Source organism: Pogoniulus pusillus, chromosome 10 (assembly GCF_015220805.1).
Source record: "Pogoniulus pusillus isolate bPogPus1 chromosome 10, bPogPus1.pri, whole genome shotgun sequence".
NCBI lineage: Eukaryota > Metazoa > Chordata > Aves > Piciformes > Lybiidae > Pogoniulus > Pogoniulus pusillus.
The window spans coordinates 10,856,054-10,871,213 of NC_087273.1; the positions used below are offsets into that span (position 1 = coordinate 10,856,054).

Below are 15,160 nucleotides of genomic sequence, written 5' to 3' on the forward strand. Positions count from 1 at the left end.
TGCCTTAACAGTTTAACAAGGCCTGAATCAATCCTGTTTACAGCTCTTATTATTATAGTATGCAATCTGGTTGAGGGGGGAGGGGGAAGACTAAACCAACTCCTGATGCATTTATACACATTGATTTAGTAACTGAAAATCTTGACATAATCCATGCTATTCAAAAGCAAAGAAAAATTGCTCCCAAGCGATCATGTTTTGAAACACCAAAATTAAGACCTTTACATAAAAAGCATAAAGATGAATCAAAAAACCAAGTGTCATGAAGTTCAGAGCCTAGCTGTCTAAATTCCTACACATACTTAAATTACTTTTGTAAAGACAGCAGAAATAATGTGTATTTTCCTTGTCTTTTCCTATTTGGAGTAGAAATTCTAGTTTTCCCCAGCCTTTAAGTTTCTTGTTACAAAATCCCTTTTAAAATATGGGGTTAGAGCCTGAGTCACCTAAGGGTTATGTTTGCCAAGATTCAGAGGTATGTTTAAGTTTATGCACTAAATGGTCCTCTTGAAGTTCCTGAGAAGATGTGCAGTGCATGAGGTTAAAACGTGCTTAAGAAAAGTCTGAAGAAAACAAAATCCACAGGCAATGTTCTGTAAACACATACTAGACTGGGTTCTCTTTTGTCTAGTCCAAAGAAAGCATGAAACATTAAAAAAAATCCATACTGCACCAGCAGTTTTTTATTCCTAATAAGCTTGTACAAACTTTAAAACAAAACTTTAAAAAGGGAAAAACATGATTATAAAAAGGAAAAAAAAATGAAGTAAAACCTACCCCAAAATGCATACAATAGGATTAAGGATTTAGTCTAAAGAAGGAAAATCCTATTTAAAAAACCCTATGTGCACCTCTGTGGATTTATTAATTTGGAATTTTTGGAAATCAAATCAAATTTCTGTATTCAAAAATAATTTCAAGGACTATAGCAATAATGAGCACATCATGATAGTTTTGGAATAAGCACTCAAACTAACAGCATAAGAAACTCAGTGCTTGATGTGAGCACCTGAGCTATGAAAGAAACTGCACCTCTAAAAAGCTGCAGTGTTCCAGGGAATTCTAGCACGAGACCAGACATTGTGCCCACCAAGAGAAAGAAGTGTTTGGGTGTGTAAACTGCTAGTGCATTTCCAGCTGAAAAAAGAACTTCTATCAGGGTGAAGTAACTATGTTTTCAGATATAGGTAACATTTCCAGGGAGCATACAATACTTCACATATATTAAAAAGCATAAAATAAAGCAGTAAGTTTAAACTAATGAATACATAAAAGTCATAAAAATAGCAGTGATATTAAAAGGGAAAGCCTTGTTTGATGTGCTCCACTCTCTGTAGATGTCACTGTATACCAGAAGATAAAGAAGGGATCTGTGTACGGTCCCAGGGAAGTCAGCCATGAACTCTCATGGGGGCAGCAGAGTAAGACAAAATCAAGAAGTCTCTCGGGTTGTTTCTGTTGTTTGCTTGTTTTTTTAAGCACATGTAGATTCCTTTTTATTTTGCCTTTCCACCTATAAAGTATCAGCATTTTCTTTCCTCTCTTAAAAATCTCCATCAATAAGTGAATCAAATTAGGTACCTACTGTAACTACTTGAACGTTTGCCATACTTGTGAACCTTTTATGGTTTTATACTTCTCTTGCTCCTCAGTCCTTCACAAACCTTTGTCCCACTTGCCTGTTTGAACTACACTGTACTCAGCACTGGTCAGGCCACACCTTGAGGACTGTGTCCAGTTCTGGGCCCCTCAATTCAAGAGAGATGTTGAGGTGCTAGAAGGTGTCCAGAGAAGGGCAACAAAGCTGGTGAAGAGCCTGGAACACAAACCCTATGAAGAGAGGCTGAGGGAGCTGGGGGTGTGCAGCCTGCAGAAGAGGAGGCTCAGGGGGGACCTCATTGCTGTCTACAACTACCTGAAGGGACATTGTAGCCAGGTGGAGGGTGGCCTCTTCTCCCAGGCAACCAGCAATAGAACAAGGGGACACAGTCTCAAGTTGTGCCAGGGGAGGTATAGGCTGGATGTTAGGAGGAAGTTTTTGCCAGAGAGAGTGATTGGCATTGGAATGGGCTGCCCAGGGAGGTGGTGGAGTCACCGTCCCTGGAGGTGTTCAAGAAAAGCCTGGATGAGGCACTTAGTGCCATGGTCTAGTTGACTGGCTAGGGCTGGGTGCTAGGTTGGACTGGATGATCTTGGAGGTCTCCTCCAACCTGGTTGATTCTATGATAACCGAGAACAGAGATGGAGTTCACAAAAAGGAACCCTTAACTACTGATTGCTGGCATTCCAGAACTAGCAAAATAAAAGTATTTCTCAAACCCAGTAACTAAACTTGGTAGCCCAAATATGAATGTGGCACATTGAAGTGATTCCTTTTTATGTAACCAGAAAGAGATGAGATGCAGAAAGAGCCAGATGTGCTGGGAGTTGGAATGGTGTAGTTTTAGCTTAAAGCAAAGAAGGATTAAGGCAGAAGAGAGGGGAAATGCTGTAAGATACCTGCATAATTTTTTCCCTTGTCTAGAACTTCAGAGTCTCACTGGAAAGTCTTGAAAGCTGATTTGATAAACCATAATTTACCTCACTATTAGTCCACAAATAGCTGCAATCAGGAGAGTTTTAGATTGGAAATATTTCAGCATGAATCCCTCTCAGAAGTCAGAACAGTATCACAAAGCAGTAGACAGACATTGGTGGCACAGCTCCAGGACAAAATACGTCCATGAAAACTTCGAAAGGGACTGTAACCTGTGCTTTAAAGTCTGAGAAAGCTGAATTATTATTGCTTGCTACAAAAATGAAGACTGACACACTCCTGAGGCTTGCCTGTGATGCCTGCAAATTATCATCATATTCATATTGCAGGATCAGGGCCACAGCTGGAAATGATAAGTGTAGGAGTAAGGACTGCAGTGAAGCTCAAGACCATCATGACACATCTCTGGAAAGGCATTGCAAAGATAAAAGTCATCAGAGTTCCTCAGGAGAGTAAGATAGGCATAGCAAGCACTGAAGGAACCTAGCTGTTTATGACACAAACGTAACATACCTACAGCATCAGTTTGCATTGCCACACTGGCACACAAAGAAAACATTCTGTAGCTGTGCTGAAGGACAAAGCTCCACAAGTGATGCACAGCACAGCTTGTCTTCACCTTTTCCTACCCAGCACTGCCACAGAAGGTTCCTACTCACTCCAGAGAAGGGCAACGAAGCTGGTGAGGGGCCTGGAACACAAACCCTATGAGGAAAGGCTGAGGGAGCTGAAGTTGTTTAGCCTGGAGAAGAGGAGGCTCAGGGGTGACCTCATTGCTGTCTACAACTACCTGAAGGGACATTGTAGCCAGGTGGGGGTTGGCCTCTTCTCCCAGGCACCCAGCAACAGAACAAGGAGACAAAGTCTCAAGTTGTGCCAGGGGAAGTTTAGGCTGGATGTTAGGAGGAAGCTCTTCACAGAGAGAGTGATTTCCCATTGGAATGGGCTGCCCAGGGAGGTGGTGGAGGCACCGTCCCTGGAGGTGTTCAAGAAAAGCCTGGATGAGGCACTCGGTGCCATGGTCTAGCTGACTGGCTAGGGCTGGGAGATAGGTTGGACTGGATGATCTTGGAGGTCTCTTCCAACCTGACTGATTCTATGATACAGACTCTACAGTGTCTCAGAGTGACAAGTCCACTTCAGGAACTATGGTTTTACCTCTAGTTTGACTGCACTGTCATTTAGGTGCCTTTAGCACCCCAGCACTGAAACAACAGAAACTATTCATAAGGTGGAGCCTTATGAATAGCTCACAGCCTAAAAAGTCTGCCTGCATCCAAGAGGAATACAAAAACTCTCCATGAGTATAGCTTGCAGTTAGATCAGTGCTTCTTTTACAACCTTACTCATCCCCACAAGATGAAAAAGCAATTCTTCTGTATACTTTTGAAGAACATTACTGCTAGCAGTCATGCAATGATTCTACACAAGATGTCATGTGTAGTATGCAACGTTAAATTGCCTATTCAGCTGCAGATTATCTAGAGGCAAGCAATTCTGAAGGCATGCCCCACAAAGGTCTTGGATTTAGGGTACCTAAGATTTCAGGAAATGTTTAGATAAGGGCTGCTTGTTTCAAAAAGAAGAGTAACTTACAGTTTTGAAAGCTGCATAGAAATGTAACTCCTGATTACTCCCAGTATGACAGTTCCTTAAAATTATACTCCGTGATCAGCAATACCAGAGCAGATATGAAATATTTCACACCTCTGATGTACACTGAGCACTAAACACTGTATTTGCATGGCTGAGTAACAAAGACAGAAACCTGTCAACTACTCAGCCCAGACAGTTCATTAGACAGGCTGTGCAGTTTGCCAGGGCTAAAAATTCAGAAAGGCAGCATTCCTATAGTTGCTTTTTACATTTACACTGATGCAAGTCCAGTGATTTAAATATCCATATAAGAATTTTAAGATATGCTGTACAATGTAACATTCTAACAAACAGAGGAGAAGGCTGGTGGCCAAAGTGTGGTATCAATGACCCAAGTAAATCTTGTATTTAATAAAGAGATGAAGAAAATCCCTCTCAGAATTAAAGAGAGTTTTTAAATGTAACACTAATGTTTCTGGAAAAAAAAAAACTGAGTCATGAACCAAACTGTCCCTGTTTCCTAGGACTGCTGAAGGGGTTGTTTTCTTTTATTTTATCATCACAGATTGCTTTTGAGAAACATTAACCAGTCTACAAATAACCCCTTGGCTTTGAGTTGCTTTACTGATTCACATGAAAATATCAAGAATTTATTTCCCTTTTTGGTATTCCTACTGTCTTTTAATCAGAAGCCATTCCTTCTGAAGACAAAACTTACTTTGCCTATTCTTGGTTTTCAGATGTTGAACACTACCCTCAGCTGATGAATCAAGCCAGTTTGCACTGTCTCCTCTGCAGGGCTCACAGCATGTTTGAGTCTCTTCCAGAACACAGACCTTCTTTAAATTTCCTTGCTTGCATAAACTCAGCATGGCTAAAGCATCAACCAGGTGACACAATATCTCCTGCCTCTGTCTTGACTTTTACAGGCCAAATAAAACCACAGGCAACATGTTCAAATCTTGCTCACAAACTCTCAGTCCCATGCTAAACATTCACCTGCATATGCAGCAGTGCAAAAATACCATGGCATGGGAGCTGGACTGCATGTTGACATGGCACATGGGGTATGATCCAGTGTGTACTGAAATAAACAGAAATCTAGTTACTGAATTCAGTGGGTCATGCCTCAAACTACCCTGGAAATCCTTACTCAGCATTCCCCTTTTAAGGGGAGCACTGCAATCAACTGAGTTAGCAGCAGGAAGTAAGTAGAGGGTACCCTGACTCAAAATAAGAAAAAGGATTTTTAGAAGATTGAGGACTGAGGGGAAATACATGCAATAATGCTAAAATTTGGATGGGAATAAACACTAAAATTAGTTAACTTCTTTAGAACTTACATACCATACAGGTGACCGAAGTGGAGCAGAGGGAAAGGCAAAAAAAGGAAGGCTTACTATCCATGCCTAGGAGAGGCACCACCAGTTCCCTCGATCCCAGACCAGGAATGCCAAGCCTTAACAAGGCAGCACTCTCCAGCACTTAGCTTTGAGGTGCTGACTGTTAGTTGGATGCAGGAACATGCTATATCTCAAGTGAAGGTCAGCAGCCAGGATTAACTGATGATATAAGCAGGAGCATGAAATTGGACAATCAAGAAACCACGCTGAACAACAGACTTTCACAACCTTAGTTAGCACTTCAAAACAATCTGATCTCAAGCAAGACCTGCCTCGGACCATTCTACGCTCACTCTAGTGAAAGGGAGCTGGTGCAACAGCACATACACAAGAAGAGAGCAAGGGAAGGTGTAAGAGGCAGATAAAAACTTCCCTAGAACAGTGTTGTGTTGTCACCTTCCCTCTTGTTTGCACCCCTGAGGGCAACATGCACACGTTAATCACATGAGAGAACTCAGGGTCAGGCCCCTACTAATCCACAGCTCCACTTCCCACCTATCAGTGTCACACGTGGTCCAGCACTGCAGTGCTTATCTGAGCTTCTTAGGTACAATTGTCATACTAGGTGTAAAAGCACTGAAAAATATGATAGCAGCCAAACTTTAGTAAGCTTCTCTATAGAAATAGTAAGCAACACTACCAGGAAGATAGTCTAGTTTTATTGATCATAGGAGTTTCACAGTATGATTAGAAGTTTGATTTGTCCTTGGCCTGGCTCGAAATACACTCCACAGAGGATGAAATAAAAGGCTCAGCAAATATATTTTATACAATTGAGTCAAACTCTTAAAAAAGACACCTCATTGAGGTATAATTTCTCTAAATCACTGCAGGAAAGCTCTGGAAGATCTTCAAAACAGCAGAGAGAATCTGGGCTCCAAATGCTATGATTACTGACTTAGTGACAGGCGCAGCCTCCTACATGCCCTGTATGGTCACACTGATGTTATACCTTTACCCTCACAGGAGATTTTCAAAAAAGTAAATACATTTAACACCACAGCTTAAAATACATGCACAGCCTCTAACATACAACTGCCACATGAATTCTGCTTTAGAAGAACAAAGACAATGTAATGCAAACACAGTATTTTTAATAGGCTCTACAATATCCTTAGGATAGCCATTCAAGCAACACTCCAAACAGCACTTGTGGAACATGCACCTCTAGGTTTAGAATAACTACTTAAGTTTGGAAATTAATCTAAAAGTAGTGAGGTCTGAAGCAAAACACTTCTGGACGAAATTCTGCACCAGAATGTATGCCTGCTATGACTAGGGCCTAGGTGTAACCTGGCCTTATGTCAATTTGACACAAAAAAAACAAACACAAGCCACCTAACCCCAATCCTCCCCTGCCCCAACATCAACTTCCTCTTCAAATTTAAAATGCACTTTTATATAAATTACATACTTAACATGACTGCAAGCAAAATCTGATACTGCACTAATATGCACAGGAAATAATGTGAACTGAAAATGCAGCAACAACTTCAGTTTAAAAAGCAAGGCACAAACTTATCCTCCTGAACTTGCTAAATACCAGCGTGTTCTGACTCTGTGAAGTTTCCAAGGTAACCAAGTAACATCTCTGACAGCTTAAGGTTAGAGCTTGAACAGTCTTCTAATGTTTAATTTACTGCTGTTGCTATGATCAGCTTTGGGCAGTGCAGAAGAGGAACACAAACACCATTTCAGAAGAGCAACACAGAATCTGTAGAGGAAGATGCACATGCAGAATGGTAGGTACCATCCAGGCAGCTATTCTGAGCCAAAGAGCTGCCTAGTGACAGCCAAAGTAATTTTTTACTGAATTGTCACTTTTGTTGGCAAAAGACATTATTAATATTGTTGGCCAGCTAATTAGCTGGATGTGAATGTTCTCTATGTGCTGTTACTTAGCCAGGTTTTACTTCTGCCGTTATCATTCTGAAGAACAGTCTCCAACATAGCAGAAACTAATTACAACATCTTTATAAAGGCATCTTCCCAGTCTAACTTTCAAATTTGAAAAAAAATAATCAGGAACTCTGATAATAATATGAATAAAGTTTACACAACTGTCAAATTTTCAAGTCACCATCCCCATCTCTCTCATGCACCTCCTGGTGCATGGAAGACACCACTGCTAAACCACCACTACATGACTATTTTAAAGAGTACACTTTAAGGGTATTTTTAAAAGGTACACTAAAAGAAGAAAAACTAAAATCAAAACATTCACTTGGAGAAAAAAAAAGGCTCTGAAGCCAAACTCTTTGCTAAAACTTGCTCTGAAAGTTCATTCTAGTCACAGAGTGTAGCCACCACCCAAGAGGCTAACAAAAAGCTTTGTCCTAGCTGATGAAGCCTTGGGAAGCAATCCAATTCTAAATGTTCTACTTCCAAATGCAGCCTAGCACAGGGCATACTCCATAAAGAAAGCTTTATCTAACACAGGATTTATGCACCTCTAAATTAGGCATCGTGAAACCTCATTTACAGGCACCAGCCTACAGAGCAACAGAAAACGTAGTGAGTGCTTGAGAGTTCTGGTCATGGGTGAAGTAAGGCATCCCTGAGGAGCTATGCTAAACCCCAGACAATAACCTGGCACTGCCTAATTGCAAAAATTAATACAGCATTGATAGTACAGCATAGACTGTCAAATACCCATCCTGCTCCATAGTCCAGCAGATTAAGAACTGTGAGATCAGTCTTGCAGTTATCTCATAAATAAAGGCATCAAAAAGGATGCTTTGTAACTTGTTTTATGTTAGTATCTGGAAAAGGGAAGACATATTAGTGCTTAGGTGGCACTTGCCAGCACGGCATACAGCAATGAATTCAGGATACAAGTTTATGCTTCTTGACTCTATACAGATTGATTGCTCCAAACAGCTTGACTGTTGTAAAAACACCAAGGCAGTCCCCCAAGAACATGGTGGCATGTCTGGTAGCATGGCCCTATCCCAAAACTAACTGGGCTGGTTGTCATCTACAGCATGGCATTGGTGCATCACACACACGGGGCTTCTGCCCTCACAGCACTGCAAAAACCTGACAACAAGCACAGCTTACTTTAAACATGCATCCAAAGACAATGACAAAATCATTCTCTGCTGGATTTTGGACAATCCAGACACCAGAACTGTTGAGCATGCAGAGCAATCTGCCCTTCCTAAAATTCAGAGATAGCAAAACATTATCTCATCATTGGTCAACAGAGGCTGGTTTTGCTGTGGAGTACTCATATGAAAATTGGATGCTTTTGCTACCTATGCTGCAGAGAAGTCCAGAATTGTCACACTTGAAGCAATTCTGAATAAAGGGTCATATGAAGCCTACACAAAGGAAAAAGTCAATGAACACTCAATAAGCCTTAACATTTCCAGGAGCAATCTCACTTAAATCCCAAGTACATATGGTACATATGGGGATTACAAGATCACAAGCCAACACTGAGAAGGGTGAGACATCTCAAAACAGACAGCAGAGCTACACTGTCACTAATGCCTCTTTCAGAACCTTTTCTGCAGAAGTTTCTCAAAACCAGTACCTTTGGACAGTTAGAAGAAGTTACTAGTAGTATGGACAACTTCACTCTCTAGGCATGCAACTCCTGTCTGAAAAAAGCCTCGTGTGTGAAATTGCTGAATTGTACATAAACCCAATTGCTCCCATAAGTTTCAGAGGCCAAAAGAAAGCAGCAACACACAAGGCAACTTTACAAAGAACTTCTGGGTGATCTCAGAGCTATAGACCAGCAAGTCCTACTTGCACAGAAAGAAAATTGGTAGATACCACAGTGGAGGAGAACACAAAAAGACACACAGATAAATAGGATGCAGAGAGGAAGAGCTGATGTGGCTCTTGAAGGAGGATGTCAAAACATATCTGTTGAGCTCTATTAAGCATCAGCCACTCTGCAGATAAGCATGGCTTAGCTGATGTAATATATAGCTCTTGAAAAAGTCTTTTGACAGAAGACCTCATCCAAAGCTCTTAAATTAGCTAAGCTCTCATGCAGAGTGGAAGGGCCTCTTGTGAATAGCTAATGAAAGAGAAACAAAAGGGTAAAAGTGACTGTTTTTTCACAGTGGGTAGATGTTACCAGCAAGCACCTGAAGGATCTGCTCTTCGGTCTGTGCTTTTTAACACTTCTAAGAAAAAGGAACAGCAAGATGTTCAGCTGGAATCGTTTCACGTTGTCTGCAAACTAAGCATTCCTCACTCAAAGTTCTGCATGAGCATGCATCTCTACAAGAATATGCTTCAACCTAAAGCTACAGCTTGCTTACCTTTCTTACTAGATAGAGAATATCTGCAACTGAACAACCTGAGTCCCCATGAGCCCAGGGTAGATTGCAAAAGTGTATATATTTAACATTTCAATAACTTAGTTAAAACTGAACAGAGTAAACTTGGGAGTCTAAAGGAAAAAAAAAAAAAAAAATCAAACTCTAGTACTTGACTTTGTCCTTGAAATAGGAAAAATGTTTATAACATTGCATCATGTGCTAGGTATACCCTTCAATTTTTAGCTTCTGTAAACCTTACAACTCTACCTAGGCAGCTACATTATCAACCCTGTAAAAAACATTGCTTTCCAAAAAGCTCAGTTGCATAGGTCATCAAAGTGCAGTATTCTGAAAGGGCTAAAAGGCTTTTTAGGTTGTGATCATCAGCATTTCTGCAAGGTAGCTCCATTCCAATTTTAACTAGTTAACTGAAGAAAGAATTACAAGTGAAGTGTTAAATTCTCACCAGTGAGTATTTCTCAAAAAAGAAAAAAAAATCAAGCAAATAGGAAAGCACATAGTAGAGAAGGACAACACAAAACTACTAAGGAGCAAAGCAGAAAGTAATTTAGATACTTAAATATTTAAAACTCTAAGTAATGACTTGGAATTGTTTATTTTTGCTTTTACTATATGAAAAAAACATTTTTAACTACCTTTTTTTTTTTAAGCAAGTAGTATTAAATGTTAAATTAAGATCATATGGTTTATCCAGGCTCTGGAAACAGTCATACATCTCCAAAACAATTTCATGTAGGGCTCAGTCTATGATGATAACTGTGAGAGCTGGTTTATTTTTATAGGCTGTTGCTAAAGCACTGGTGGACTAAAAATAAGTTCTGTCAAACAATGATACTGTATTCTCAATCTGTAACAAACAAATACTTTCCATAGATCATCCAAATCAGGAGAGGGAAAATTAATTGTTATTTTTAAGAAATAATAAATAAGGACTCAGTGAAGATGAGTTTCAGAAAGCCAGAGCTGTTAAGGCATAAGGGAGAAGGACACATGTAATGCTCATGTAGTTTCTAGACTGGCTGTTAGTTTTTGTAGTCATCTTTGAGAGTCTGTGTGCCTTCCACAGATTACAATCTCTACTGAATGGTTTCTTATGTCTCAGTTTTGCTGCCACTTGTGACTTTACTGAAGTCTCCTTTGTGAGCTTCTCTTCAGTGTGACCAGTTTTACTACTGAAATGTTGATAATGGCTTCTCTAGAATCTTCGTTGTGCAATTTTACCAGGTTACACCCGAAACCCTGCATTTTGGCTGTATTAGGTTTTTCTTCATCTTTTGTCATAAATTGTGGTGGAGCTGAGCTTTCCTCTCCTGATGTGTAGACCACTATTACAGCCTACTGGTAGTTACCTTTTTATCTCCTTTGCATTCACTTATGCTTGCCTTGTGTCCTCTCAACTGAGCTTCTCACATGCACTACTACTCCACTGGGTCCCAACTAAACAGGGAACTTTTAGCAAGGTATAAAACAGCAGAATCTTTGTCTTTTTATTGTACTACATTTCTGTAATGTTCTATTTGTGCTTTCTCCTGTTTTGGGTTTCCTCTCCCAAAAAAAACCACATTACATGGCATGCATGAAATCATTTCATTTAACACCCTTACCCTAGTATCACGGCCATTTTGCGTTGCGTTCTTAATTTCTCCCACAGAGATAATTTGCAACTCATTCTCTACTGGCAATGGAGCTGCCTGTTGTACACGTTTTCAAAATAAGAAAAGGTCTGTACAGTCATACTCTCCCTCTCATACACATAACTAACTCTATCAGTGTCAGTAGACTTAGTTATTTCATTGCTTTTTTAACTAAATTTTTGCCACAGTTCAGTCCTTACACTTAAAGTGAGACAGGTGAGCTTTTCACCTGTTTCTAGCCCTACTACCTGCTGCAAAAAACATGTGTGGTCACTTCACATCCATGGTCCAATAAACCCTTGCGGCCATTGGTTCTCTTCCTCCTTTGAGAAGAAACACAACTAAAATTCTCTGGGTGCTGGCACTGACTATACTAGAAGAGCAGAAACAGAGACATATCTGGAGCTGAAGATACAACGATAAATGCAGGGTATCTATTCACTAAAAGGCTAGAGTAAAAGTCCATATTTCAAATGGATACTCTGTAGAACATTGTGTTTATAAGACAATAAAGAGAGTAGACAGATTCCAGCTTTGTACTGAGCCCTGTAAAATGTGAGGAGCATCTCATGTAGGCAACATTAAAAGGCCCTATCCGTAAGATAGGGAAGATATTCCAAATCAAAGAACATTTTGTGCCTTGCAGGCACTAGTTCCAGGCAGAATGCACCCAAATAAGCCTCTGAATGTATTTTACCTCTATAAAAAAGCCACTTCTTTCAAATTAAGTGGCTTGTCAGAATTAAAGTTCTCATAAATCCCATAAGGAAGACCATTTTTATTAGAAAATCTTAAGAACAAGATCTTATTTTCACAGCAGCAGTGAAGACAAAGGGCACAGAGAAGCCTTGGAAAAGTTGCCTCAGCTAAGACTGTCCAGTGCTTCCTATTGTAACACCATCTCTTTAGTTCTTGTAACTTTACCAAGCTATAATTGTTCAGACTAAAATTTTCAATGCTGGACTTCTGCCAGTTTTGAGAGACATTTTCAAAGGTTTTTTAGTCTCTTCCAAGGAACAGGCTAAGAAAAAAAACCCAGACTGCTCTATACAGATTAATGCATTCCACTGACCTTTATAACAACTTGAGAGCACTAACACTTCAGATGGATGGATCACCAAGTATATCTTTTTCCAGCCTTGGGAAAACCCTCCCGAACCTGGCCAAGCACAAGCGCTTGTGCATAATTCTAACATATGCACACTGAAGAGTTTCAGATTTAGCAACTCACTGACCATCCTAACCAAATGCTACAGAGGAGACAGGGAAGCTATGCACAAGGGATAAAAAGCACTAGAGGCAGACTGGAAGATGCATCATTGAAAAACCAATGTGAGAGCAGAATCACTAAGTGCCACTTGAGCACAAAAACTGGGCTAAAGAGTAGTGAAGTTTGCTGGTAAAGTTGAGGGGTGGAGAAGCAGCAGCAGGAATTTCATCTAGAAGAAAATGCAGGGTGGGGGCAACAAGCCAAATCTGTACATTCCCATCAAGAACTGTAATGAAAACCCAAACTGCTGTCTAGCAGACAAATGGTAAGACTCAGTATCTGCAGAACCATAAGTAATACATCCTATTCCCCTGTGAAGCACAGAAGATAACTACATATTGCCCTGCTAAAATAATACTCTTTAAACTACAAAGGTCTGTTGGGTTGGAAGTTATCCATCCTGATAAAGAACAACATCTGTTTTTTACCCCTTCAGTTTTCAAAAAACTCCTAAGAATTTACAAGTAATAAAACAAAGTTAAAGAAAAATCTGCACTGAGAAGTCTTTGCAATTTTAATTAGGCTTTTCTGTGCACACATTTTATGAGGAGTTTTTGAAGACATAATCAGATACTACAACTTTCATAAAATCTCAGGGTATTTACCCCAACAAACAGCGCTCTGAAAGTAAGCCAACATGGCAGATGAAAAGGAAATGCATTCTGAAGACCTTTGTTGCACAACTCAGAAGCTGCGCACTGAAGGAAGCAGGAGCTGAAGAACAACACAGTAAAGGACTATCCTACAGATGCTCCACTTGAAAACTGGTTTTATCTCTACTACTGATGCAAAACACTGATGATGCTGAGACACCTGGGTAACTGTCTTGCAACAGGATACTACTAACCTACAGAAATATTTTGCAGAAGAGCTAGGGATATGTTTGGAACATGAAGAGATAGAGATTATGTTGTGAGAAAACAAACTGACTGGATTAGTGCCTCCAAGAGAATACCCTAAATGGGTGATTATATTTGTCTTCTTCCTGTGACTCAGCTCATCCACATACAAAATATGATTATCTTCCCATTCTGTTGTGAAATGAAATTATTTTGTATACCACTACATGGAAAAATGTCATTCTTTGAATGTAACTATCCACATCTTTAACTTTACATGGTTCGTGACTGTCCTCTTAACGAACCTATGGAGTTCCAGCACAGCAAGTGATTGACAGGGCTGGCATGAACTACAGGCAGCCAGGGGATCATCAGGAACCTGGTGGTTCAGATTTACGCAGCCATCACTCTTTCTACCTTTTTAAAGCCAAAATCCCTGAAGTTGCATCATGACCCAAGTCTTCTGCCATCTCTCTACTGTCACAAGCAGGGGTAAAACACCCTCACCTTTAGCCCAGAGAAGAACAATTCTGCAATCTTTAGGAGGCAAAACCACACAAGCCTACTATTCAGTTAGACCTTACCTCATTTGGTGGAACAACAGCAAAAGGCTGGATGACAGCTGCTAGTGGAATGCGAGTCTGTTTGGCCAGCTCAGAAGATGATGGGAAGCAGTAGGTGGTACATCGGATGAACCGAGGGCTGGCATGGCCTACAACACCCAACACAGCAAGCAGAATGAAAAGCTGTAACAATGAACCTGCCTCTCCCAAACACAAACCAGAAAAATCAAACCAACACCACACAGCAACAAGGGCATATGCCAAGTTAAATACATGCTTGCCTCCCCTGCATGCAAGCTTCTGCTCACTGCTCCTTTTTATGCCAGCTCTTTGCCTGTCCCTGTGGGTAAGCCTTTTTTTACTGTCTGAGTTTAAAGCAGAGATTTCAACATATTAAAATAATTGTGGCAATTTTCTTAGTAAGAATATGAATAGAGATTAGTTCTAAGATCTTGAAATAAAACAGTACAGATCAAATCCCCAGTGAAAATGGCAACACTATATAAAGAAATGAAATGCTGCAGGCTGGTACCTGCTCTTAAGACTGCCCTAATGAGCTGGCTCCGATTCACAAAACACTGTGTTAACATCACCGTGCTCATTTATCTTGTGAAACAGTGTGCTCAATTCACCACATGACTTTTTGTAGCATGCTTAGTCCAGTTGCCTAAACGAGAAACTGTGCTGTGCATTGCAGAAAGGAGCACTGAAAGAAGGTAGTTCAGAAATTGGCTTCTTCGTGTATTTTTTTACCATCAAGCTGTAGCTCTGCTCAGTTTCTTGAAAGGAATTTCTTTGTTCTTCAGAAGTGCATTACCCTATTCTCAGATGCCAAAAACATCTTGAAGCGTCTCCTCATTTTATCCAGTTTATTCAAGCACTGATAAATTAATGCTGGATTTAATTATACCACCAGTTTAATCTGTATTAAAATATCAAGTCTGCTGTCAAGAGTAGCACATGGAATATTCTACTTCCAAGGCAGAGATAAACGTGATTACACTGTCCAAAGAAAAAT

The 15,160-nt window shown here is 40.2% G+C and overlaps 1 protein-coding gene across 8 annotated transcripts in view; it reads right to left on the minus strand.

Moving 5' to 3' along the window:
* The window catches only part of SEC24D (SEC24 homolog D, COPII coat complex component), a 53,950-nt gene that overhangs the window by 19,243 nt on the left and 19,547 nt on the right, over positions 1-15,160 (minus strand). For all 8 annotated transcript variants that reach the window (XM_064149878.1, XM_064149870.1, XM_064149873.1 and 5 more), the window contains one exon: positions 14,164-14,291. In XM_064149878.1, coding sequence (XP_064005948.1) covers positions 14,164-14,291 — 128 coding nt within the window. The remainder of the gene's footprint in view (positions 1-14,163; positions 14,292-15,160) is intronic.